The sequence below is a fragment of the Neurospora crassa genome, linkage group I, assembly GCF_000182925.2.
Source record: "Neurospora crassa OR74A linkage group I, whole genome shotgun sequence".
Classification (NCBI taxonomy): domain Eukaryota; kingdom Fungi; phylum Ascomycota; class Sordariomycetes; order Sordariales; family Sordariaceae; genus Neurospora; species Neurospora crassa.
Genome location: NC_026501.1, coordinates 9,374,824 through 9,397,841, shown reverse-complemented (window position 1 = coordinate 9,397,841; position 23,018 = coordinate 9,374,824). Strand labels below are relative to the sequence as shown.

Sequence of the window (23,018 nt, the reverse complement as noted above, 5' to 3'; positions counted from 1 at the left end):
TCGGGCTGAGCCACGCGGGCAACCTTCCTGAATTCGATTGCGGAATGGAACAGAACACCTTTGTAGAAGCTCCGAAAAGGAAAGTCTCGTATTTTGTTTTGATTTCCATCCATGGAAGAATTCCGCAAAGAAAAAAAACGGACCGACCGACCGACCGACCGACAGCTTTATATACGAAAGCTGTTGAGAATTTGTGGAAAGTCTTCCGAGAAGGGCTGTTCCCTGGCTGGCTGGCTGGCGGACTGGCTAGAACGGAGGCGATGCTACTTATGCTTGTCGGAGGCCTCGATGCAAGGTACGCACTGGTCAAGTGACCGCAGACCGCAGACCGCAGACAGAACAGAAGATGAGGATGAGCCCCGTTTGAATTGACGGACGGACGGGTTGGACGGATCGGGCAGTCCGTTTGTTTTTTGATCTTTCCGAACCTTCGTTTGTTGCTGCTATGGCTGGCTGGCTGTTATTCTGAAGAAGTAATGAATGAATGGCATTTTTGAAGAGAAAAAGTTTACAGGTCATTCGCCCAAATGGGCAAGGCGTTTTGGCCAACCTTTACAGAGTCGGGGACTTGGTCGCTGAGAACCAGCCGTTCGTTCGGTTCGGTTGATTTGGTCCCTTTTGCTCGCTTGATTCGTTCCAAGAGATTCGAGAAATTCGCTTTCGAAATAGGGGACTCTGTGTGTGTGTGTATGTGTATGTGTGTGTGTGCGTGGGAGGCAACTCTAACTCGCCTCAAGGAGGCTCGGAGGGGGGATTCCCGGCTTCTTTCTTGTCATGTCGTCCTGTCTTGTCTTGTCTCGTCTGAAGTACACTACACTACACCAAGATTCAAACTCCGACTCCCACACCAGACGCTGGTGGTACTCAAAGCTGCTGGGAACATATCGGTATCACTAACACTTGGGGGGAAAAAAGCGTCAAAAGTCGTTTCACATACCCGCTGGGGTGAACCCTTCTCTGCTTCCCGCGTTCCGTCTCGTCTTCCATCTGATCGTCCGGTCTTGTCGAGGAATTTCGGAGAATCTACGACTTCCTTTACACTTTCACTTTTCCACCATTTCTCCATCATCTCCATTCTTTTTCTTCACTTTCAACTCATCCAGCTGGCCTGTGCATTTCCTTTTCCTGAAACAGCCCAGCGCAGGTTTCGCTTTCCTTTCTTCTTTTTTCTTCCAAACAGAAGCAAGGCAGGTTCTTAACTTTTGTACGAGTTCTTGCCTATCCATGACGACCTGGACAACATCCTAGAAGCTTTTACTTGTCCCATTCCACGTCGATCATCATCAGACTTGGATCGATCCGATTTCTTGGCTTGGAGACGTGGACCGTGAGCACCTGGACCGCCCAGGCCAATCCACCAAACGAACAATTACCCAGTTCTTCTCATTCTTCGCTGCCCATCCTTCTCTCACTTCCTGCGTTGCTCTGCTCTACACTACTCGCTCTCCTCCTTTGAGCACACAGGGGCCCTATTCCCGTTGAGGAGATCCTTCTTGTTCTTTCACTTCTCCTTCCAGGTTGATCCTCGGCTTTTGTCCATTGCTTGGCTTTGACCATCCAGTCCTTTTTTGACGTCAATCATCTATCGTCGTCGTCGTCGTCGCTTAGGAAGGGGGTTCAAACCAACAAAACAAGCAAGAAACAACTTTGCCTTTGTTAGTCAGTCGCTCACTTTCAACCAATCACCACTTCCACACACACACACACACCATTCATTGTTTGACTACCGCGACATCTGATCGATACATCCTACACATCGAAATATCATATCCAACTTTCCGAGAACCGGCTTCGAGGATACCACTACTGCACGCCACGGCAATCTTTCGACGGCATACATACATGAGTTAAGGGGGTTTTGGAACGACACCACAATACATCCAACTTTCGACCATTTCGCAGCGCATATTTCTTATCTACAGCATCATCGACGACACAGAATAGAAGGGGAGAAGGAAAAAAAGCAATTTGCATACGATACTGGCGAACAAGAATAGAAGGAACTGAATAGGACATCACCATTCGAGTCGAACATATCGACCATTCATTCATCAACACACACAACAACAAACACCATGATCCGCAGGAAGCGGACGGCCCTCGGGGCCTTCTTCGCCGGGCTCTTCATGGCACAGGGAGTCATGGGCGACGACATTCTCAAGACGGTCGGCTTCAACATATGCGAGCAGGACGCCCAGGTTTCGGTACAAAGGGCTGATATCACCTACAACAACGCCGACAGGACCGTTGTTTTCAACGTGGCGGGAACGAGCAACCAAGTACAGAACGTCACGGCTCATCTTTCAGTGACGGCCTACGGGATGAACATCTACGACAACACGTTCAACCCTTGCGATGAGGGTACTTTTGTGAAGCAGCTATGCCCTGGTATGTGGAAGTTCTGGATCAAGCGTTATTGGTGTAGGTGAGATATGCTGACGATCGATAGTCCCCGCTGGTTCCTTTTCCGCCAAAGGATCCCAGGTACTTACTCCAGAGGTAGCCAGCATGATACCGCCGATAGCCTTCCAGATCCCCGATATTGCCGCCATGGCCAAGCTCGAGCTGCTATCTAAGGAGTCTGGACAAAACGTCGCATGCATCCAGTCTGAAGTAACGAACGGTAAAACCGCCGCCGTCCCCGCCGTCTCCTATATCGCCGCCGGCGTGGCCGGCGCCGCCCTCATCTTGACCGGTATCTCGGCCGCTGGAGCTGCCGTTGCCGGAAGTAGCGCCGCCGCAGGCTCAGCAGGAGGAGCTGCGAGTAGTGCCGGCGTGGGCACCATCAGCCCCAGCTTCACCGAAGTCTTTGGCCATTTCCAGGGCATGGCTATGAACGGCATGCTGTCTGTCAGCTACCCTCCCGTCTACCGCAACTTCGCCAAGAACTTTGGCTTTTCTACGGGCATCATCCCGTGGGCGGCCATGCAGACCTCCATTGACGACTTCCGCCAGAAGACGGGCGGAAACCTCACTCACAACAGCTTCACCTTCCTCCGGGAGAACGCCACGCTCGTCTTTCCCGACAACACCACCACCACGCTTCACGAGAACAAGGCTTCTTCCGCGCCCGTCAAGCGCGCCTTCACCGAGTTCATCCGCCTCGCCGCTCGCGAGATCGAGACCAGTGTCAACCTCACGGATTCCAGCGCAGCTAACACTACCGACTCCGGAAACGGAACCACAACCGCCTCCGACAACACCGACAGTTTCCGCGTCGCCGTCAAGGGCATCCAAAGCTACGTCCAGCAACTCTCCATCCCGTCCGCCAATATGTTCATGACGATCCTGCTCATCGTCGCCATCATTATCGCCGCCATTGTCGTCGGCATCCTGCTGGTGAAGGTCGTTCTCGAGATCTGGGCCCTCTTCGGCTCTTTCCCCGCCAAGCTCTCCGGTTTTCGCAGAAACTACTGGATCTCCATCACACGCACCATCACCTCGCTCATCATGCTTCTGTACGGCGTCTGGGTCTTGTATTGCGTCTTCCAGTTCACGCAGGGCGATTCCTGGGCGGCCAAGCTTCTTGCTGGCCTTACCCTCGGGCTCTTCACCGGTATTTTGGCCTTCTTCAGCTACAAGATCTGGAGTACCGCGCGGGAGCTCAAGAAGCGCGAGGGCGATGTGGCAGGGCTCTACAATGACAAGAACATCTGGGTTCGGTACTCGCTTTTCTACGAGAGTTACAGGAAGGATTACTGGTGGATTTTCGTGCCGACTATCGTCTACATGTTCAGCAAGTCGGTCGTTCTCGCGGGGGCGGACGGGTCAGGCATGGTGCAGACGATTGCTCAGCTCACTATCGAGGGGCTGATGCTTTGTTTGCTGATCTGGAGCCGGCCGTACGAGAGGAAGAGTGGAAACGTGATCAACATCATGATTCAAACGGTCAGGGTCCTGTCGGTGGTCTGCATCCTGGTGTTTGTCGAGGAGTTTGGCATTGCGCAGACGACGCAGACGGTTACGGGCGTCGTGCTCATCGCGGTGCAGAGCACGCTGACGGGCATTCTGGCAATTCTGATTGTCTGGAATGCGATCAATGCTCTTTGCAAGGCGAACCCGCATCGGCAGAAGAGAAAGGAGATGGGTATGTTTTTCACTTTCCTCCCCTTAGAGGTATTCTTCTATGATTCGATCACTAACAACCGCACAGAAAAGTTGCAACAGCGCGACACCCTCACCCCCCTCGACGCCCGCAACTCCCTCCTCCTCGGCCGTGCCAAGACCGCCGACTCAACCTCCACCTTCTCGACCCTCGACAAGCCCTACGCGAACCACGACGAAGAAAAAGCCATCCTCGCCTCCCGCGACTCGGCCGCTCCTCCTCTCCCCGACCTCAGCCTCATCCCCGGCCCCAACCAACGCACCTCCACCGCCACCACCACCGCTGGCCCTGGACCGGACGTCGGTAACAAGGCTGGTTCCAAGCTCGGCAGAATCCAATCCGGCTACACCATGTCCGTCTACTCCGACTACTCCCGCTCCACCACCCCATTCCAATACGACGGTTCCGCCGCGCCCCCGATGCCTCAGCAGCCGCAACAGGTTCAACAGCAGTCATCACTAGGCAGGATGGGAAGTCGCGAGCAACTCACTGCCAGTCCCGCGCCCATGGGGATTTCGAATCCGCCTGTGAACCCAATGACTCGCCAGCCAACTGTCCCCAACGTCGGAGCAGCTGGTACTGGTTATCGCGGGATGCCTGCCACCAATCAGGGTCAGGCGGCACAGGGTCAAGGTCCGAGGCCGGCACGATCTGGGTCCGCACCGGGCATGGCTCCGGGACAACAAGGAAGTGGATACCAGATGCGGTTCCAGCCGCAACGGCCGCCGAGGTATGGAGCTGGTAGTCAGAGTGCTGGGAGCGCGGTGGGCGGGGGCGGTTATGGACAGCAGCAGCAGCAGCGACAGGGAAGCCAGAGTAGCCAGGGAGGATATAATGGTCAACAGCAGCAGCAGCGGCAGGGAAGCCAGAGTAGCCAGGGGGGTTACTACGGCCAGCAACAACAGCAGCAGCAGCAGCAGGGTGGACCGGTTTATAGGCCGCAGTACTAGCTGCAAGTAGCAGATGCAGTCACGGCAGCAGTCATGGTACCTAAAAGTGGTGGTTAAAGTAGAGGGGGCAAATGAGGAGAGATATGGTGAGGAAGAGTGTGTAGGATTAAGAAAGAAACAGAGAGGGAAGATTGAAGATTTAATGATGATGGAAAGCGACTACATACCTACCTACCTACCTAGGAAACAAACTTCTGTTTTTGTATTTTTTTTTGTTTTTGTTTTTGTTTATTGTTTTTTTTTTTTTTTGCGAACTCTGATACCAATGTAACTTTTCTAAACCAAGGATATATTCTTTTTAATTTGTGACTACCCAAGCTTATCATTTTTCGACTTTGTTTGTTGAACCCCTTTGTGGTAATCTTTGAGGTGAGTAGGTAGAAAGAAAGATGAGGTACCTACCATTCGAGATAGGTATGGAGGGTGCTGGGCTTAAGCACTTGGCTGTTGACACTTTTCATAAGACAAGACAGCCAGTGCAGAATTCCACGCAGACCTCATGTCGTATAACGACATGTTCACCTTGCCTGCACATAGGTAGCAACCACCAAAGCACAAGCTGAGCATACCTACCTAGGAAAGCGAAGGTGGAAGCCACCGATTTCTGTGACGACCTGACATTCCCGCGCTTGTCTCTTGACCGCACCGCGGTGTATAACTCGCTCCCGTCACGCTACCAAGCTCGATACTTCATTGCGCATCCTTTTCGTCTGAGCTCAGTCTCTGGACAAAGCCTCCGCTACCAAAGCCCATGACTCGGACATAAATTGGTACGACATCCGTCTCGAAGACCTCCAGGTCTACTTCCACGGAGCAAAAAAAGCACCCGGGTGATCGACGTGGAGGTGCAGCTTGGGGGATCCTTCTTTATGCACGACGATGAATTCCGGCAATACAGTTTTGAAGTGCCGTCAAGAGAGGGAACTTTCGAGTACCAGAATGGTGACGAGGCGGGCAGGGAGAAGCTGGAGCCCAAGTCAAAGGGAGGGGATCCAGTTCAGCTTTGCGCTTTGCTGGGGTAGGTCCATGATGTGACTTTGGATTTTGCAACGCCAGTGAGGATTCCGTGTATGCATTAAATATTTACGGACGAGAACCATGTCGAGGTCAAGGACGTGGATGAGATGGAGATCAAGATGAGCTTGCGGGTGAGCACGGGTCATATTGAGGCCCAAGGGATTCAAGGTTGGGTCAGTGGTTGTCTCGCCGTCGGCGTTTTCTGTGCTTGAATGACCATAGTGTTGGCAATAATTAGATGGGTCGGTATGGAACGTATCCAAGTGAGAATGAACGAGTCAAATTACGTGATTTGAAGGTGGTTTACAAATTGAAAGTGAGGGTGATGTTTACAGTTGACATTGGCAGCGACAGTGACGGATACAAGTCACCACCAAGTGCCAAGTGACCGTCAGCCAGCTGTAATCCCACCCGTATGGACCCACCCTTCACTTCCTTCACACCTTTCATCCAATCACAAGCCGCCAGCCGTTTTTCTTTCGCACGCCCATATGTACATTTCCCAGCATAACTCACCCCCATTCACACTTCTCACTCGATCCTCCAATTCTCACCAGCTCTTGATCTCACCAACCCCCGCCACCTCTCAAAAATGTCACGCAAAAGAAAAGCCGAATCCGGCGAAGTCCTCAAAATCGGCAACAAAACCATCTCCCTCGAAGGCTACCTCACCAAGAAACCAAAAACTGCCAGCACCCCTTCAACCTCGACATCAGACAACAACACCCCAGCACCATCAACCGAAAATGATACAACGACGACAGCAACAGACCCCAAGGAGTTCAAGCCCTCTCGCCCCCTCACAGGAGATCCCTCCCTGTTCGCCACCCGCCGCGCCCTCCCGCTCTACCTCTACCAAGACCGGATCCGCTCCATCCTCTCGAAAAAGGACGTCCTGGTACTAGTGGGTGAGACCGGTTCGGGTAAATCTACCCAGGTCCCGCAGTTCTTGTACCAGGAGCGGTGGTGTCAGCGACGGAGGGTCAAGGTTAAGACCAAGGTGTTGGATAAAGATGGGAATGAGGTTCTGGAGGAGGGTGGTAAAGCAAAGACCAGGGAGGAGACGGTTAATGTCGGTGGAGTGATTGCGATTACCCAGCCGAGAAGGGTAGCTGCTACCACGCTTGCGGGGCGTGTGGCGAAGGAGTGCGGGACGCCGTTGGATACGAGTGGGAGGGGGACAGGGTTCAAGGGACGGGGACCGAAAGGGAAGGATGGAAAGGGACCGAAAGGTGGGAAGGAGGGAGAGGAGTGGGATGAGGAGAAGGATGTGGTGGAGGAGATGGGGAAGAATAATGGTGGTGATGAGGAGGTGATTGAGGAGAATGGGAATGAGAAGAAGGACAGGAAAGACCAGGAGAAGGGTCTGGTTGGTTATTCAGTCCGTTTCGACCATCGAGTACCACCGGGGACGAAGATCAAGTACGTGACGGAGGGTATGTTGCTGCAGGAACTGCTGAGGGACCCGCATCTACGACAATACTCGGCCATCATCGTGGACGAAATCCACGAGCGCAGTGTGGATGTCGATTTACTATCTGGTTTCCTCAAGCAGATCGTCACGGGCGACAAGGCCGGTCGTGGAGGAATCCCGCTCAAGGTGGTGGTCATGAGTGCTACGGCACAGGTCGAAAGAATCAAGAAATTCTTTTCTAGCGACGACAGTCTTAAGAAGGGAACATCCGGGGAGGAAGTGGAATATCTCGAGATCGAAGGCCGACAGTTCCCGGTCGAAGTCATCCACGAGCCCAAACCTGTTCCAGACATCCAGGAGGCACTCCTCAAAACCGTCTTCAAGATCCACACCCAAGAGCCGCTCTCCGACAAACACGGCAAGAAGGACATCCTGTGTTTCTTGACAGGTCAAGAAGAAATCGAAGCCGCCCAGCGCCTAATCGAAGAATTCGCCGAAACCCTCGACCCCAAAGTGCCCAAAGTCAAAGTCTTTCCCCTCTTCGGCCAACTCTCCATGGAAGCCCAGCACGAAGCCTTCCAGCCCATCAAACACCCCTTCACGCGCAAGATCGTGCTAGCCACCAACATTGCCGAAACCTCCGTCACCGTCCCCGGCGTGCGCTACGTCGTCGACTGCGGCAAAGCCAAAGTCAAACAATACCGTCCCCGTCTCGGCATGGAATCGCTGCTCGCAAAACCCATCTCCAAATCCTCCGCCATCCAACGAACCGGTCGTGCCGGCCGTGAAGGCCCCGGCAAGTGCTTCCGTCTCTACACAGCCGACACCTTCGCCACCCTGCCAAAGACGGACCTCCCCGAGATTCTGCGGACCGACGTCCTCGGCGCCGTCCTGACAATGAAAGCCCGCGGCATCGACGACGTGCTCTCCTTCCCGTTGATGGACCGTCCGGAACTCGAAGCCGTCGAAAACGCTCTTGTACATCTACATGTGCTCGGCGCGCTAGGCGACGACGGCCGCATCACCGACACCGGCCGCAAAATGGTCTTGTTCCCCGTGACTGCGCCCTACGCGCGCGTCCTGCTCGCGGCCGCTGACCCGCGCTATGACTGTCTGCTGGAAGCCATCGACATCATTTCGTGCATCACGGCCGGCGACGACATCTTCATGCAAGTCCGCTCGGAAGAAGACAAGGAAGCCGTGGACGTGTACAGAAAAGAACTCCAGCGCCGCGAGGGCGATTTGATCACGTACCTGAACACCATGCAACGCTTCGTTTCCACGCCCTCAGCCGACCGTGGGACGTTCTGCAAACAACGCCGGATCAATGTGCGGAATATGCGGCAGGCGCTGAATATCAGGAAACAACTCCGGTCGCTGTCGGTCAAGAATAAGATGCTGGCGGAGTTTCCAGCCCCAGATGCGGAAGTGACGTACCAGCCTGTGTCGCCGGAGACGGCAGAGAGGATCCTCAAGGCGTTCTTGAAGGGGTTCGCGATGAAGACGGCGGTGCTGGCGCCCGATGCGAGTTATGTGACTGCCCATGGGAAACATGTGGTTGCTATTCACCCGAGTAGTAGTTTGCATGGGGTCAAGAGGGAGGCCATCATGTTTTTGGAGCATGTGTATACGCAAAAGAATTATGCAAAGAAGGTGAGCGCCATTCAGGCGGGGTGGATTGCGGAGGCGTTGGCTGTTTGAGCCTGAGTGTATTCTAGTGGGTGGCGGGGTTTAATGTGGCCAGAGATGTGGAATGGTGGTTAAGCGGTAGAGAAGATGTGAGGTATAGATACCCTAGATAGAGGTGCTGAATGCATGTACTTGGATTCTACACTGAATATTATATCTGTTCATCACTCAACATAATTAAAAGTGAAAACGACCTGTTGACGATATGTTTACATCGCGATACTTTCCTTGGTGTTGTCCATCCATTTTGTCCTCGAAAAAGAAAAAGTGGACCTTGACCCACCGACCCCCGGTCTTGGCACTTGTCATCACCAAGCGCTCCAGTCTCCAACCGTCGGCAAATCCGGCATTCCGCCCCGGAACGTACCTCTACCATCAACGCCGTTTGTTATATGCCCGAGCCGCCCCGTCTCCGTCGCCGCACCCATTAACCACCACCCATCCGCCCATCACTCCCCCTTTTTCTCCCCACCTCGCTCTCTTCTTTCCCCTTCTTCTTTTGTGCGAGTTCTACCAAGCCGAATTCGGTTTTTACCAATCTTTCTTTTGGGTTCTGCTTCTACCATTTTTCCTTCCAAGGAATCCAACAAGCAAGGATGTACGCCCTCCGCCCAACCCTCCGCCGCTCCGCCGCCGCAGCCCTCACCCACTCCAAAAACCACAACTACGGCATGACGCCCGGCCCGCTGGCTCTCCTACCGCCCATCTATTTGTATAGGCGCTTGCTTCGCGCGCACAGAAAATACTTGCCAAGGGAGATGCGGCTGTTGGGGGATGAGTATGTCAAGGCCGAGTTTCGGGCGCATCGGAGTGTGGATAATCCGGCGCATTTGGTGAGTTTCATATTTTCTTGAGAGTTCTCGTTTTGAGGTTTTGGATGTGGGGGTTTTGAATGTTTGGGGGGTGGATGGGATGTTTGGAGAGGGTTGACGAAGGGGAGGAAAGGGCGAAGGGGAGGAAGGGGGGCGAAGGAGAGGGATGGGATGTTGGGGAGGGTTGATATGGTGGTGATAAGGGGGGTGGAAGGATGCATTGGACGTTGGATGTGAGTAGTGGGAAGGAAGTGGGAAGGAATTGGCAAGTGAATTGAAGTGAAGGTGAAGAAGTCCTAAGGAATGATGAAGAGGTGGTGAAGTGGTGGATGAAGCGCGTGAAGCAAACCAGAGGAGAGGAGAGGAGAAAGTGAAGAGTGGGAAGCCAGGCATTGGAAATTCCCGGTAGCAGCATATGACAGGTCTCAGGAAGGAGGGCGACAAAGAAAGAGAAGTTGATGGGGGAGAGAAAGGGAGCGGTGATACAGCCGATGGGAAATGAAGACCGAACAGCAGGGCATGATTTGGAAGATTCCGAGGATCAAATTGGGGAACGAGAACCGAAAGCCTGTGGGAAATGAAGAAATGTGGAAGGAGGGGGATAAAGGAGCACGCTTAAGAGAGCGACTCGGGTGAACGGCATGAAGGAAAGGGAAAAAAAAAAAAAAAAAAAAAAAAAAAAAAGGAGGACAGCGTGGGACTGAAACAAAAGCAGACTGGAACCGTGGTCATTGAGCAGGAGCAAATTCTCTTCAAAAGCATCAACTAACACAAACATCCACCTCACAGATCGGCTTCCTCACAGAGTGGCAACTCTACGCCCAAAAAATCGAAGGAAACTCGTGGGTAGGCGAAAAGTTGGACAAGGGCAAGGTTGAAAAGATGAGCGGTGCGTATCCCTCCCTTTTTTCCCTTTTCTTTCCTTAGTCACTAACATGAACATGACAGACGAGCAAATCGGTCAACTATACGAACTCATGCAAGCTATCCAAAAGCGCGGAACCGAAGGGGATCTTGAGGACGGTGACGGTGGAGAGTCCGGTCAAAAGTCGCAATGATCGCTGTAATTAAAGGTTTTATGTTTCGATAAGTGTACGGCTTGTTTCTGTTCTTTGTGTTCAAGTATTTGTACAACTAAGCTATCTAAATCAAACGCTTATGAGGAAGTCAAGTACACGAGATGTCTGTGAAAAGACTACCCCTGGAAGAATGATTCGCTCAATAGTCAAAGAATGTACATTTTCTCCCAAAAAGCAACCACCATCTCTACCTCGACCTCTCCCTCTTTTTGGAACACCCTCCTTCCTGCCTTTGCAATGACAAGTCCTCGAGGATTGGGACTGCTCTGTCCTAGCAAGCGACGGCGACGGAGGCGCCGTAAAAAACAGGAAGCCTTGCGCGAACGCGGGAAGAGGGAATTGGTGTGATCGATCGTGCAGAGCCATGGGGGGTGGTCATCCTCAGGAACTCGTGGTTCTAAAGGCAGTGGTTTGGAAAATCTAGGGTCCAGTCCCCACATCTCAAGCCAGCCGAGCACGACGGGAAGGACGGTATAGCTAGCGACGGGGAGAATGGGGATCGCAGAGAGATCCGGTGCAGTTGAGTTGATGAGCCTGTGGGATTGTGGATGATTAGCTGGGGTCTTATCTTTTATGTTGCTGTCAATCTTAAGAAGCCATGTTGGCACAAAAAAGGAGGGACCAAGTACGTGCCCGAATAAAAGGTCAGTGAAAGCTCTCATGCCCGTCATTTTTCTGTCTTTGCTATCCTCGAGGCAGATGATGATTACCGGCCTGGGGGACCGTTGCCTGTTGGCACGGAACGCTTGATCGGCAGTTACAATCCGTTCAAGTGAACACTTGAACCGAGTTTCTGCGGAAAGTAAAAAGATAGAAAAAATTTGATAGTCGCTTTGTTTAGGCTGAGAGGGATCTCGGAAAGAGTAATCGCTTTCTCCAGGCCCCTGAAGGCCGATGTCGTGAAATATGTCATCGGTCTCTGTGGAGCTTGTGAGTATCACTGGTTGATGGTCGCTAATGTGAAAACTGATTACCTACGTTCCTAGCGTTCTCCGTGGACAGCAAGGACCTGTTTCATGGCCTCGTGCCATTCCGTTTTCATCCGACCGTACGCGCCAAACACGTGCTTGAGCTGATGGGCTGTCTTCACAATCGGCTTAGACGCATTCTTGGAGTCCGTGGGGGTACTGGTAAGTGCGGACGATGGCTTAGTCGGTAGGGCGGAGCTCTTGTCATCGGCCACAGCTTGCGCAGGTTGCTCCTGTGGGCGTTCGTTCGACTTGGACGATATGCTACTTGGGTTTGTAGCAGAGTAGTCTGATGAGTCCGACTGCTCTGCCGAGTCAGACACCTCTACCTCTAATACAGTTGGTAACTTGCTATCGAAAGACATTGTGAAGATGGAAAAGAAAAGAGTAAGATAGAGCGAGAGTTGGTGATGGGAAGAGGGTGAGATGAAGAGTGGTGTGGTTTGTTATCCAATGAAAAGGGTATCGTCTAGCTTTAAGTACTGTAGGTATCTGGTATGCTGTCTAAGATGCTCCTCCTGTATTGTGGTCCGCCGTGCCTGCCGTGTCCAACGTGATGCGAAACTGCTGATTATTTCCGAGGCCTTCTGACCGTTGCTTCTCCCTTTGTCTCGGCCGTGTTGCCTGGAGCGCAAGAGGATCCGGGTGCGTCTTTCTCCATGGTCCGTCCTTCAACATCGAGGGTTGCTGGGAACAACGGGTGTAAGAAGGATCTTGGCGTGTCATCAAGTCGCATTTAGAAGCCCAACTTCCCGGTCAGTCCCGAGAATACCCTCGTAAGAACAAAGCCCTCGTCCGACTCATCTGCAGAGCCTGCCACTGACGGCGGATAGATGGGCTTCTTGGTTCTTGGGTCCTTGTATGCCCTCAGCGCATCCTCAATAGCCTGCAACCTCGCCTGCCTCTCCTCGTCCCTCTTGAAGAACTCGTCCTCCCTCTTCTTTCCTTCCTCCAACTGCTTCTCCAAATCCTTTATCCTCTGCACGTTCGGATCGGGCTTTGACGAGGACCGATAGTACTCGTACAGCAGCAGGGCGCTGGCAATGGTCAAGATAAAGGCATCCCCGATGACATCGGCAAATAGGTCGACGGCCTTGGGCTCGGGCAAGGGCCTGAACTTGCGCTTCCATATGCTCTTGGGCGGCTCCCTGACGGCATGCGACTCCTTTGGTATGACGCCGTACTTGGCTTTGAGTTCCAACTCTTTGCGCACTTGCTCTTCTGTCTTGACGGTGGGCGCCTCGGCTTTCTCTTTGGCTTCCTTTGCGCGCAGCTCGGCGTCGGAGTTTCGAAGGGCGAGGACGGACAAGCGCATGTTGAGCTGGTGCATCATCTGGCCATACTTGGCGGCGAAGGCGCGGAATTTGGGGTGTTCATGGGCTTGGTGCTTGATGTGGTTCTGGGTGAAGAAGAAGAAGAAGAAGCATGTTAGGTTACTTGGTTACCTATGACGAGGAGGAGGGGGAGGGGAAAGGGAAGGATAGAGGGAGAGACATACGGCGCCATACTTGGAGATATGCCGCACAAAGAGGGCGGCAAGCTTAAAGAGAGGAAGGGAGACCATGATGATGTCTGAGTCGAGGTGTTGCCAAGGAGGTTAAGTACCTCTAACCAGGGAAAACCGCTGGTCGGTCGTTGCCGCCGTTGGTGGTGGGTGAGTTGGCGATGCCGAGGTTCCGCTACGGGAATTGGGACGAATTGGGAGTTTGGCCAAGGAGCCAACGAGTGGAAGAGGTTGTTTGCCAAGTGATGGCTGTTGTCCAAAGTTCACAGAAGCCCTTTCTATACTACTTGACTACAGGCGCATGTGACAAGACATTGAAGGAAGAATGTAAAGTTCGGATGACGGACAATTCAGCATCCCAGGGCTTCCGTCATCCTCCATATCGATAAGCGCCTGATTGGATTAGGTGATTGGCGTGAACAGCACCCTAACGGGCGTCGAGTCAAGGTGCCGCTATAAGGGAACCAGCCAGCTCAGCACAGCAGGGGCACCCCACTGAACCGGGCGAGTCAGGCCCCCTGGTCTGCCTGTGGGCGCCCTGCGGTGGTGCTGGCTTGGCAAGCGACAGGGCGCAGTGGAGGTTCAGGTCCCTTTGGCTGCAGTGGGCTCCTGGAGAGGGTCCCCGCCGTTGCCCTGGCGACTTGACTGGCAAAGGGACAAACAAAACGAAAAGGTCTCCAGCTCCAAACCTATGCTTGCCAATTTTGGACGGTGGATTCATTCCAAAGCAACGAACCAACTTCCGCTTTGCAATCTTCAACAACACAACACAACACAACGAACTGAACTCGGCGTCCTTCTTTCCCACTTTCCACCTTCCCTTGACCTCTCCACTTTTGCAACAACAAAGTCGTCACCATCCTGGATTGATTTTGTTTGCAAGGTACCGTACCGTACCTTAGCTACTACCATAGGTAGTGCATTTTGACACTGCGCGCAGCTTGGGGGAACCAAGTGGATGAATTACTACCGACCTTCGTTTTCGTCGTCACCAATTATTCCGTCCTCCGATCCCCCTCCCAGCGCGACACCCGAGTCAATCCGCGCTAAATCATATCCTCAATCGACGACGAACATCTTCATGATACTGCCTGGCCTAACTTATCTCTACATACGTCCGTCGGATCCCAGGCCGCCGAGCAGTGCTTGACCATCACTACTAGTCCCACTGTGAGTTTTTGCTTCTTCCAAACAGACAATTGGCGCCTCCTAGGTCTTCTTCCCTTTCCACTCACTCTGTTTCACCCCCTTGCTTTGTTTACTTTGTGTCTCTAACCAAGGTGGAACCTCCACTCCTTAGACCTTTCATATCATTCACGGCATTGAATGACCCGACGAACAGGACGAGAATCCCCGCCGACGACACCGACGTCAAACTCGACGACTGCCTAATTATACATACCCGATTGATCGACCTGTGATCCTCGAGGCGCTCGAGAAAGCCGTGGGAATGAGAGGTGTCGGTATGGACGCCCTATACCCCAGAGATGTTAACGCCCCGGCGAGACCGAGAGCCCATGAGCTAAAGTCCAAGGCAGCTGCTGGGCTCAAGGCTTCCAAGGACAAAGACCACCCGCCGCCCCCGCCGAACCATGTCAACGAACCCCCCAGCTCCGACCGCAAAGAGGGCGCCATCTACCAGGTCGGCAAGCCCCTGGGAAAGGGCGGCTTCGCTATCTGCTACGACGGCAAGCTGATCGGAAGCTCCAAGCGATATGCCCTCAAGATCGTCAAGGCCCAGATGGCCTCCAAGATGGAGCAGAAATTCCAGACCGAGCTCCAGATTCACTCCAAAATGCGACATGTGAACATTGTCCAGTTCCACCGCGCCTTTACCTTTGAAAACTGCACCTATCTGGTTCTCGAACTGTGCTCCAATGGCTCCCTCATGGACATGGTCAAGCGCCGCAAGGGCTTGACAGAACCCGAGGTGCGCTTCTACACCGTCCAGATTGCCGGCGCCATCAAGTACATGCACGCCAAGGGCATCATTCACCGCGATCTCAAAATGGGCAACATCTTCCTCGACAAGTACATGAACGCCAAGATTGGAGACTTTGGCCTGGCTGCCTTGCTCCTCACAGGAAAGGATATGCAGATTATGAGGAGGACGACCCTATGCGGAACACCCAACTATATTGCGCCCGAGATTCTCGAAAAGGGAAAGAAGGGCCATGATCACATGGTGGATATCTGGAGTCTGGGTATCATTGTCTACGCTATGCTCACCTCGAAACCACCTTTCCAGTCTTCAACCACCGACGAAATCTACCGCCGCGCCAGAGAACGTGATTACGAGTGGCCATCGCCCGATGCCACACAAAAGTACTACAGCTTGGAGGCCAAGGATCTTGTCGCAAGCATGCTGCAAGACGCAGATATGAGACCGGATCCTGACACCATCGTCTCTCATCCCTTCTTTACCTCTGGCTACATGCCCGTTCCTTCCGACATTTCGTCCAGGCTCCGGGATTCCCCACCACAGAACCCTGCCTTCTACGATCCTCTGTCCGGTCCCCAGGCGGAAGCAGACAACCTCCGCAATGTGCAAGAGATGTGCAAGGAGTGTAGTGTGGGTCCATGGTGCACACAGCAGTTTGTCTTCAAGAACATTTGGCGAGAGATGGCAGAGGAGGAGGCAAACGGCCTTACCCCTGTTATTCCACTCGCCGAGGGTATCGTTTACAGGCCCTACGACGAGATCAAGACCGAGGCAAGACGTCGGGCCCGTCTATTACAGCAGCAGCAAGCCGAACAGCAAGCCTCCAAGCTGACATTGTCACAACAACCCCAGAAGCGCGTCCCGTTGGCGGACATCGGCGGAAGCAGGATGGAGGGAGTAATACATTCACAACCTCAAAAGCCGGTTGTGGATGACCTGAGCAACAGTCTCGCCCAGGCGAGCATCGCTAACAGGGGCACCACAGGACTTCTCCGTGTCCCACCCCAGAGTTTTGCGGCTCAACAAAGGGCCCAAGGCCGGCCTCTCGCTACAGTCAGCAGCTTAGGTCGGTCGCAGACGGTTCCAGAGCCGGCGCTCAGAAGTGCTAGCTCTACTTCGTTACGCACCCGGTCTAGCAGGCGGGAAGTGCCCGAGACTGCTCCTGATGCACTAGGATCCCAGCCGATTCGACCCACAACCCGTAGCACTCGCAGCTACCCAACTACCAGAAGCCAGGCTGCGGTGTTGCCAACTGAGGAGCCCGCTCCTATCCAGAGGAGTGTACCCATCTCAACAACGCAAAAGCCTCAGGAGGACAAGCTAAGCCTTTTTAGTCCTGCCGAATATCAAGAGGCAGTACCAGGGACGCAGCCTGACATTGTCCTTGAGAGGCTTCGCAGACTGCAGGCAGAACTGGAACGGGCACTGAACGCCCGCTCAATGGCACTTGTGTCGTCCAGGGACAAGACCCCATCACCTCCCCACATCGTAGTCAAGTGGGTTGATTACACCAACAAGTTTGGTTTGGGCTACATCTTGAATGATGGCAGTGTCGGCTGCATTCTCCGTAGCATCCCAACTCAGGAGGGTAGCCGGAGTGGTTTGCTACCACCTGCTTGCGTGCTTGTTCATGGTGCTGAACGTCATTGCCAGCGCAGAGACGACCCTAGATATCCAGACAGGCACCAAATCCTGCCCCAAAATGAGGGCGTATACTTTTACGAAAACAACGGCGAGGACGGCATCAACCGTGTTCGTGTCTCGCCCCAAAACTTCCATATCCCAGTCAACCCCGATGGTACTACGGGTAAGCTTACGGCGGGCAAGGATATTTACGATCATCGAAAGAGGGAGCGCATTGTGTTGTGGAAGAAGTTTGCCAATTACATGATTCAGTATGGCCGAGAGTCGGACAATCAGGATGATGCGCCAATTCGGATGCCGACCATCACGGACCCGACTGTTGCGCCGAGTGATGTCGTGACGTTTTACCAGAGGTTCGGTGACGTTGGGTGCTGGATGTTTTGCGATGGTCATTTCCAGGTATGTCGCCCTCCCCTTTCTTCTGTTGAAATCCAGCTAATAGTAATGACAGTTCAACTTCCCCGACCACACCAAAATCGTACTCGACTCAACCGGCACCTTCTGCCACTTCTGGCACCTCCCCGAGTCCGCCGCCACCCACCTCTCCATAACCGGCTCCCTCTCCGAATCCGCCCTCGACGAGCGTTCCGTCCTCTCCTACCCCTTACAAACCCTCCTCAACTTTTCGTCCCCTTCCCGCTCTACCATCACCAGCACCTCCACCTCCCGCCGTCGCCCCGAAATCCCCGCTGCATTGCAGAACATTCCCTCCGCCAACCAGTTCCGCGAGAAGATCACGTTCATCCGTGACGTAATCAAGGAGTGGTCCGCCAACGGAGGACTAGGAAACAGTGACATGTCACGCGAGAAGAGAATCAGGTGGACAGGCTGCAGAGAGACGAGGAACGCCACGGGCCCGATGAAGCATGTCTGGGTGACGATTGGAGCAAGGTGGGGTGATTCGAGACTCAGTGCGTATGTGGATCCGAGAAGGCCCGAAGAGTTGGGGGAGGAGGTTGATGAGAATGCGAAGAAGAGGTGAACCCCCCTCCCATCATAACGATTGTAGGAGGTGGTGATGAAATGATGAGGACGGTACGGATGACTTATCTGTTTAAAAGGGACCGGGAGGAAAACAGAAAACAGGAGATGGCAGTATACCCACTACGACGCAACGTACGTACGTACGTATGAATTCACGCATGCATCTCGACTTTTTTTTTCATGGGGGGCGTATTTTTACTACTTTTTATAAAGGGGGGGGGCGGCGTTGTCTTTTTTCCCTTCTTCTTCTTTTCCTACTGTTTTCTAGTTCTAGGTACGGACGGAGGAGGTTTCAATTGTCGGAGTAACTTGTACTGGACTACTTACTGGTTCTGGTTGGTGGTATGGAAGTGGCATCCATCACGTCTATAAGGAAAGTCAGCGTGGGGTGGGGCCTTTGATTGGAGCCTGTCTGGAATGTTTCAAGTGTTTGTAGAAAAGGTACAATGTACATATTATGTTTTGAGCAACTCTTTCTACCCGTTGTGGTCTTTCTTTTCTTTTGGGTCATGAGAAGTAGGTTATGAGCAATGCAAGGGTATGTATGCCTGACTTATCGTAGTCAATGTCAAGTGAACGCGTAGTGAAAGTGAACCGGTTGTGAAGTGTATGTATCTCACAAGTGATTACTCTTCTCACCTACTTGCTCACCTTTCCACAGTGTCCAACAATAACCTAACCTACAGTAGCAAATCTCATCCGATGTTAGGTAGCCAAAGAGAAACAATAAGCAACTCTTTTTTTTTTTTTTTTTTTAAAAAAAAAAAAAAAAAAAAAAAAAAAAAAGAATAGTCACGCAACAGACATACGCACACCGGCTACTACCTAATACATGGATAAAAGTCTCTCTCATACCCCCTTTCTCCCTTTCTTCTTCTATTCACAAAGCTCTTCACACGCTAAAGAAAGGAATAGGTATGGATTTTTTTGGTATTATTCATTCATTGGTGTATCTGCCTGCCTGCCTGCCTGCCTACTAGAACAACGCCCCCCCCCCTCAAAAAGAGTCATGTACGCATCATATCGTCCATTCCTGCTTCATCTTCTCTCATGCTCGTAGGGTATTGATGTTGGTATCTGTGAAGTCTCAGGGTCTCCCATAAACCAGAAAACTGTGAAAGTCAGGCGACTTTCCTCGTTTCGAAGCACGAACTTCCCTCTAGAGGCCAGGGACCCCCTTTTCTACTATTCCTTGAGGCTCTGTTATTCAAAGGTAGGTTTTCTCCAACATGGGGTCCAGGAGCAGTGTGGTTGGCGGTGCTGATCCTCGAAGAAGCGAAACAAAAAAAACAAACAGCAGGTGATATCAAGTGCGAGAAAACAAAATGACGACAGCAAACTAAACAAAAACCCTCAAGTTCGCACTCTTCTCCTTCACAAATAGGACCACTTAAAAGTCCCAAAAGTTGTCAGACTTCAAGGTCTGCTTCTTGCCGGGGTTTCGGTTTTGGAGATGTAGGTCCTGAGGTTCCTCCTCCTCAGTAAGCCAGTTACGCTGCGTTCCCTTCTTGCCGCCCATGCCATCTCCGGCAATGGTGATTCCCTTGTTGACAGCGGTGCTAGCCTCAAATCCCTTTCTGCTGCCCATACCATCACCTGCAATGGTAATGCCCGTGTTGGAATTCTCCTTTCTTTGTACGGGCGATTCGTTCTCGATGGACCAGTGACTTTCCAATCCACGTTGGGCCGCTTGGCGATTCTCGCTGGCCTTGGAGCGACCGTTGGCACCCTTCTCAGCCTGAGGGGATTCGTCCGAGATCTCAAAGTGCGGCTCAAAGTGCTTCTCCCTATTCTTGGCGTTGGTGATGTTGCTCAGCGCACGAGGCGCAGGTGATGGCGCACTACCATCAGCCTTAATGAGGTCGTCGTCATACAAATGCGAGGCTGCGTTTGTGCCAGCGCCGCGGTTGCTCTTCTCAACCGGCGATGGAGCACTGCCATCAGCTTTCAAGAGGTCGTCGTCATACAAATGCGAGGCTGCGTTTGTGCCAGCGCCGCGGTTGCTCTTCTCAACCGGCGATGGAGCACTGCCATCAGCTTTCAAGAGGTTGTCGTCGTACAAATGGGAGGCCGCATTTGTGCCAGCGCCGCGGTTGTTCTTCTGAATCTCGGGGGATGGGCCGTCGTTGCCAACACTAAAGTGAGTCTCGTCATCACGGCGTAGCTTACGCGGTGGTGCCTTGTTTTGCGGAGTCGAAGGGCCTTGGTGATCTTGGTCGTCAACGCTGCCAAGGAAACTTTTGACAATGGTACGGGTAGGAGCTGGCCTCTCGGGGGAGGTAAAGTCGTCGAAAGACCACTGGCTGTCATGCTTGGTCTTGGGCTTCTTGTCGAAGGGAGCACCAGGCTGGGGTGCGTCGGCGGGATCGGAACCGTCGGCAAAGTCGAAGTGCTTGTACTTTGTCGGATCGGGCTTCACCTTGCGCTGAACCGAGTAGATTGACTGAGGTGTATCGGGTACTTGGGGCATATTCTCGTCAGTCTCAAAGAGACGGATGGGCTGAAAGTGCTTCGAGGCACCAGCCTTGGGGGCGACACCGGGAGTCATGGAGCGACTCCGGTCAGTACTGGGCGAGGTGGGGTCCTCAACTGGCTCATCTCCAAGAATCTCCTCAAATGTGCGTTGGCGTGGCTTGCTTCCAGCATAGGGAGAGACAACGGGCTCTGGTGGGGTTGCGACCTCTTCACGAGGAGCGAACAGAGAAAGCGAGGCATGAGGATCGCGCATGGCGTTGGTAACCTTGGGACGGGTGCTCGCGGAGCCTTGGTTGTCGGTAGCGGGAGTGCCGCCTTCCTTGATGCATCTTGCGATGAGGCTGATCTGATCCTTGCTGTCGCGAATCGGCCAGTTGCGACCGGACCTACCAATCACCTCGACTTGCTTGAGAAGCGAGCCTTGGTCCCAGCTCTGTCGGATTTGTGTAATCTTGCCGTCGCTGTTGAAGGTTACGATGTGGAACTGTCAAGCCGCAGGGTTAGCACTTGGCTGGAAATTTATGAAGGGGAAATTTGGGCAACTCACAATAGTAAAGTTGACCTTGCGATCGGCAACGTAGTTATCTTCCAGACCAGGGAGGTAGGGGCCTCCGGTAATGAGGAATTCGAGGGAGGTGTGGACTTCTAGGGCGAGGGCATCTTGGCCTTCAATGGCATATAGAACGGTCTCCTTCTCCTTCTTCACCTGGCTGGCGACGGTCGAGAGATGCTTGGTGATATTGGATGCGCCGGCAACGCTGGTGGTGGTTGTGATGTAGTGGAGAGAGGCGTCGTCGGAGAGCGCAGCGGCGCTTGGCGAACCGAGGAACCTCTTGTATGCGTCTTGCAACGACATGGCTGCAGTTGGCGAAGTTGAGTCTTGCTGAGGAAAGGATGACAAGGCGACGATGTTTTGATCCAATGCGATGCGCAAAAAGATAGCTGTGATGGTATCTTGAGGCGGGGGTTTGGATAACAGAAGCTGACCAAGAAAGCAACTAAGGACTTTGGTCAAAAGCTGTTTGTCGACGCGGAAAGAGAGGGGGGAGAATGGAGATTTTGACGAATGTCAACAAGAACAATCAAAGGGAGAAAGTGAAAGCAGAAAAACAAAACAAAGCTGGAGTTGTTGGGGCAGGTGTATTGGGATGAATAGGTAGTAAAGTGGAAGTGAAGGATGGAAGAGAGGGCAACCCTCAATGCAAAGGTTGGCAGGGATAAGATGCATACAGTAGGTAGGGGTCCACCACCATCGCAGTCCACTTTCCACTTTCGCTCCCTTTGCTGGGAGCTTGGGTCCGAAGGCGCAGACAACACCTCACTATCTGCTCGTTCATGACTAAGTAAGGTATGGTCGGATAGTGTATGGACATTGACATGAAGGAAATTCCACTTGAAATCAGCAATCTCTACTAAACAAGATTCGATGGAAGAGTAAGCTGCTTGTGGTGGTGGTGAATGTCAAGGAAGCGAACGACCTTCCTTGGTGTTGACCACACAAAGTTGAGAAATCTATCTTTTTCCAATCAGAATCACAATCCCCAGAACGCATCTGCTAGTGATCACGCAGGCACAGGCAACATGCTTGTGAGCTCTCGTGCTGCATTAGTAGCGCACGAGGTTCCTTGATTGGACGCCCTAGCAACCCTCCCGTCCCTCTGTAGGTACTATTATGTCAGTTCCTCTCTCAACTCGGGACATCGATAACCGTCAGACAAGCTACATAGATCGAAGTCGGTGATCATGTTTGACAGATGTTTGTGATCGGGGAACAAAACACTGACTTATCATGGTGTCATCACCCACACGACGGAGAGCCGGGCAACGGATTGATTCCCTTGATAGCGAGAGGTACTTGTACGTACCCGGAGAGCCTGGAGTTGCGGGGTTGCACGACCCCATGTGCTCAAGTCGCATTAAACTGCAAGGAAGAGCTTCATAGGTTGTGTTTCAGAGGGGCAGGGGCTGGGGTTTTGGAGTAGGAATACGCTATACCCGATTTTGTCCACAGTGTGCTTTGGTCCACTGCTGCCACTCAACGGTACAGTAACCCTCCATCTTTTTCTCTCTTTTTTTGTTTCTTTCAACTTCAACATCCCAGATCACAAGGCCAGAACATCTCAACACCACCATCCTGTGCTTCAACATCCAGAACCCCCAATTTGCCTGACGGACCCTTTACCGAAATGAATCCCCGTCAACCATGGACTATCAATGGAACCCCGAGCCGCAATAAGCAACTCGACACCGTTCCACTTGACGACATCGGCTCCCATCACCACCGCCACCGACTGGCCTGTTAAAGACATAGCAACCGGGAATCCAAAGTGCTGATTGGACCAATGCTCGCTCAATCTACGAAAAAGGCGGTATCATCGGTCTCTGGCCACCACGAATCACAGTTGACCCTCATGGGGCATAGTCAGCGTCGCTCC

General features: G+C 52.8%; 7 protein-coding genes across 7 annotated transcripts; 4 read left to right on the top strand and 3 right to left on the bottom strand.

The window, feature by feature from the left end:
* The first annotated feature begins 314 nt into the window (after positions 1-314).
* NCU09253 (DUF907 domain-containing protein) lies at positions 315-5,494 on the top strand. Its single transcript, XM_959595.2, has 3 exons — positions 315-2,388; positions 2,450-4,087; positions 4,154-5,494. Exons 1-3 carry the CDS (start codon positions 2,076-2,078, stop codon positions 5,053-5,055), a joined length of 2,853 nt encoding a protein of 950 aa, XP_964688.1. The 5' UTR covers positions 315-2,075; the 3' UTR covers positions 5,056-5,494.
* A 1,101-nt stretch (positions 5,495-6,595) lies between these two features.
* NCU09254 (pre-mRNA-splicing factor ATP-dependent RNA helicase PRP16) lies at positions 6,596-9,342 on the top strand. Its single transcript, XM_959596.2, has one exon. It carries the CDS (start codon positions 6,665-6,667, stop codon positions 9,185-9,187), a length of 2,523 nt encoding a protein of 840 aa, XP_964689.1. The 5' UTR covers positions 6,596-6,664; the 3' UTR covers positions 9,188-9,342.
* Positions 9,343-9,532: 190 nt separating this feature from the next.
* On the top strand, positions 9,533-11,167 carry NCU09255 (acetate non-utilizing protein 9). Its single transcript, XM_959597.2, has 3 exons — positions 9,533-10,008; positions 10,777-10,876; positions 10,936-11,167. The coding sequence occupies exons 1-3, from the start codon at positions 9,772-9,774 to the stop codon at positions 11,043-11,045; spliced, it is 447 nt and encodes a 148-aa protein (XP_964690.1). The 5' UTR covers positions 9,533-9,771; the 3' UTR covers positions 11,046-11,167.
* On the bottom strand, positions 11,089-12,585 carry NCU09256 (hypothetical protein). Its single transcript, XM_959598.2, has 3 exons — positions 12,045-12,585; positions 11,700-11,985; positions 11,089-11,600 (listed from the first exon to the last, which is right to left on the bottom strand). Exon 1 carries the CDS (start codon positions 12,397-12,399, stop codon positions 12,049-12,051), a length of 351 nt encoding a protein of 116 aa, XP_964691.1. The 5' UTR covers positions 12,400-12,585; the 3' UTR covers positions 11,089-11,600; positions 11,700-11,985; positions 12,045-12,048.
* Positions 12,458-13,858, bottom strand: NCU09257 (hypothetical protein). Its single transcript, XM_959599.2, has 2 exons — positions 13,533-13,858; positions 12,458-13,433 (listed from the first exon to the last, which is right to left on the bottom strand). The coding sequence occupies exons 1-2, from the start codon at positions 13,596-13,598 to the stop codon at positions 12,771-12,773; spliced, it is 729 nt and encodes a 242-aa protein (XP_964692.1). The 5' UTR covers positions 13,599-13,858; the 3' UTR covers positions 12,458-12,770.
* Positions 13,859-14,262: 404 nt separating this feature from the next.
* On the top strand, positions 14,263-18,688 carry cdc5 (cdc5-like). Its single transcript, XM_959600.2, has 3 exons — positions 14,263-14,708; positions 14,839-17,523; positions 17,576-18,688. Exons 2-3 carry the CDS (start codon positions 14,989-14,991, stop codon positions 18,104-18,106), a joined length of 3,066 nt encoding a protein of 1,021 aa, XP_964693.2. The 5' UTR covers positions 14,263-14,708; positions 14,839-14,988; the 3' UTR covers positions 18,107-18,688.
* Positions 18,689-19,022: 334 nt separating this feature from the next.
* NCU09259 (hypothetical protein) lies at positions 19,023-21,578 on the bottom strand. Its single transcript, XM_959601.2, has 2 exons — positions 21,131-21,578; positions 19,023-21,067 (listed from the first exon to the last, which is right to left on the bottom strand). Exons 1-2 carry the CDS (start codon positions 21,437-21,439, stop codon positions 19,499-19,501), a joined length of 1,878 nt encoding a protein of 625 aa, XP_964694.1. The 5' UTR covers positions 21,440-21,578; the 3' UTR covers positions 19,023-19,498.
* Between the last annotated feature and the right edge of the window lie 1,440 nt (positions 21,579-23,018).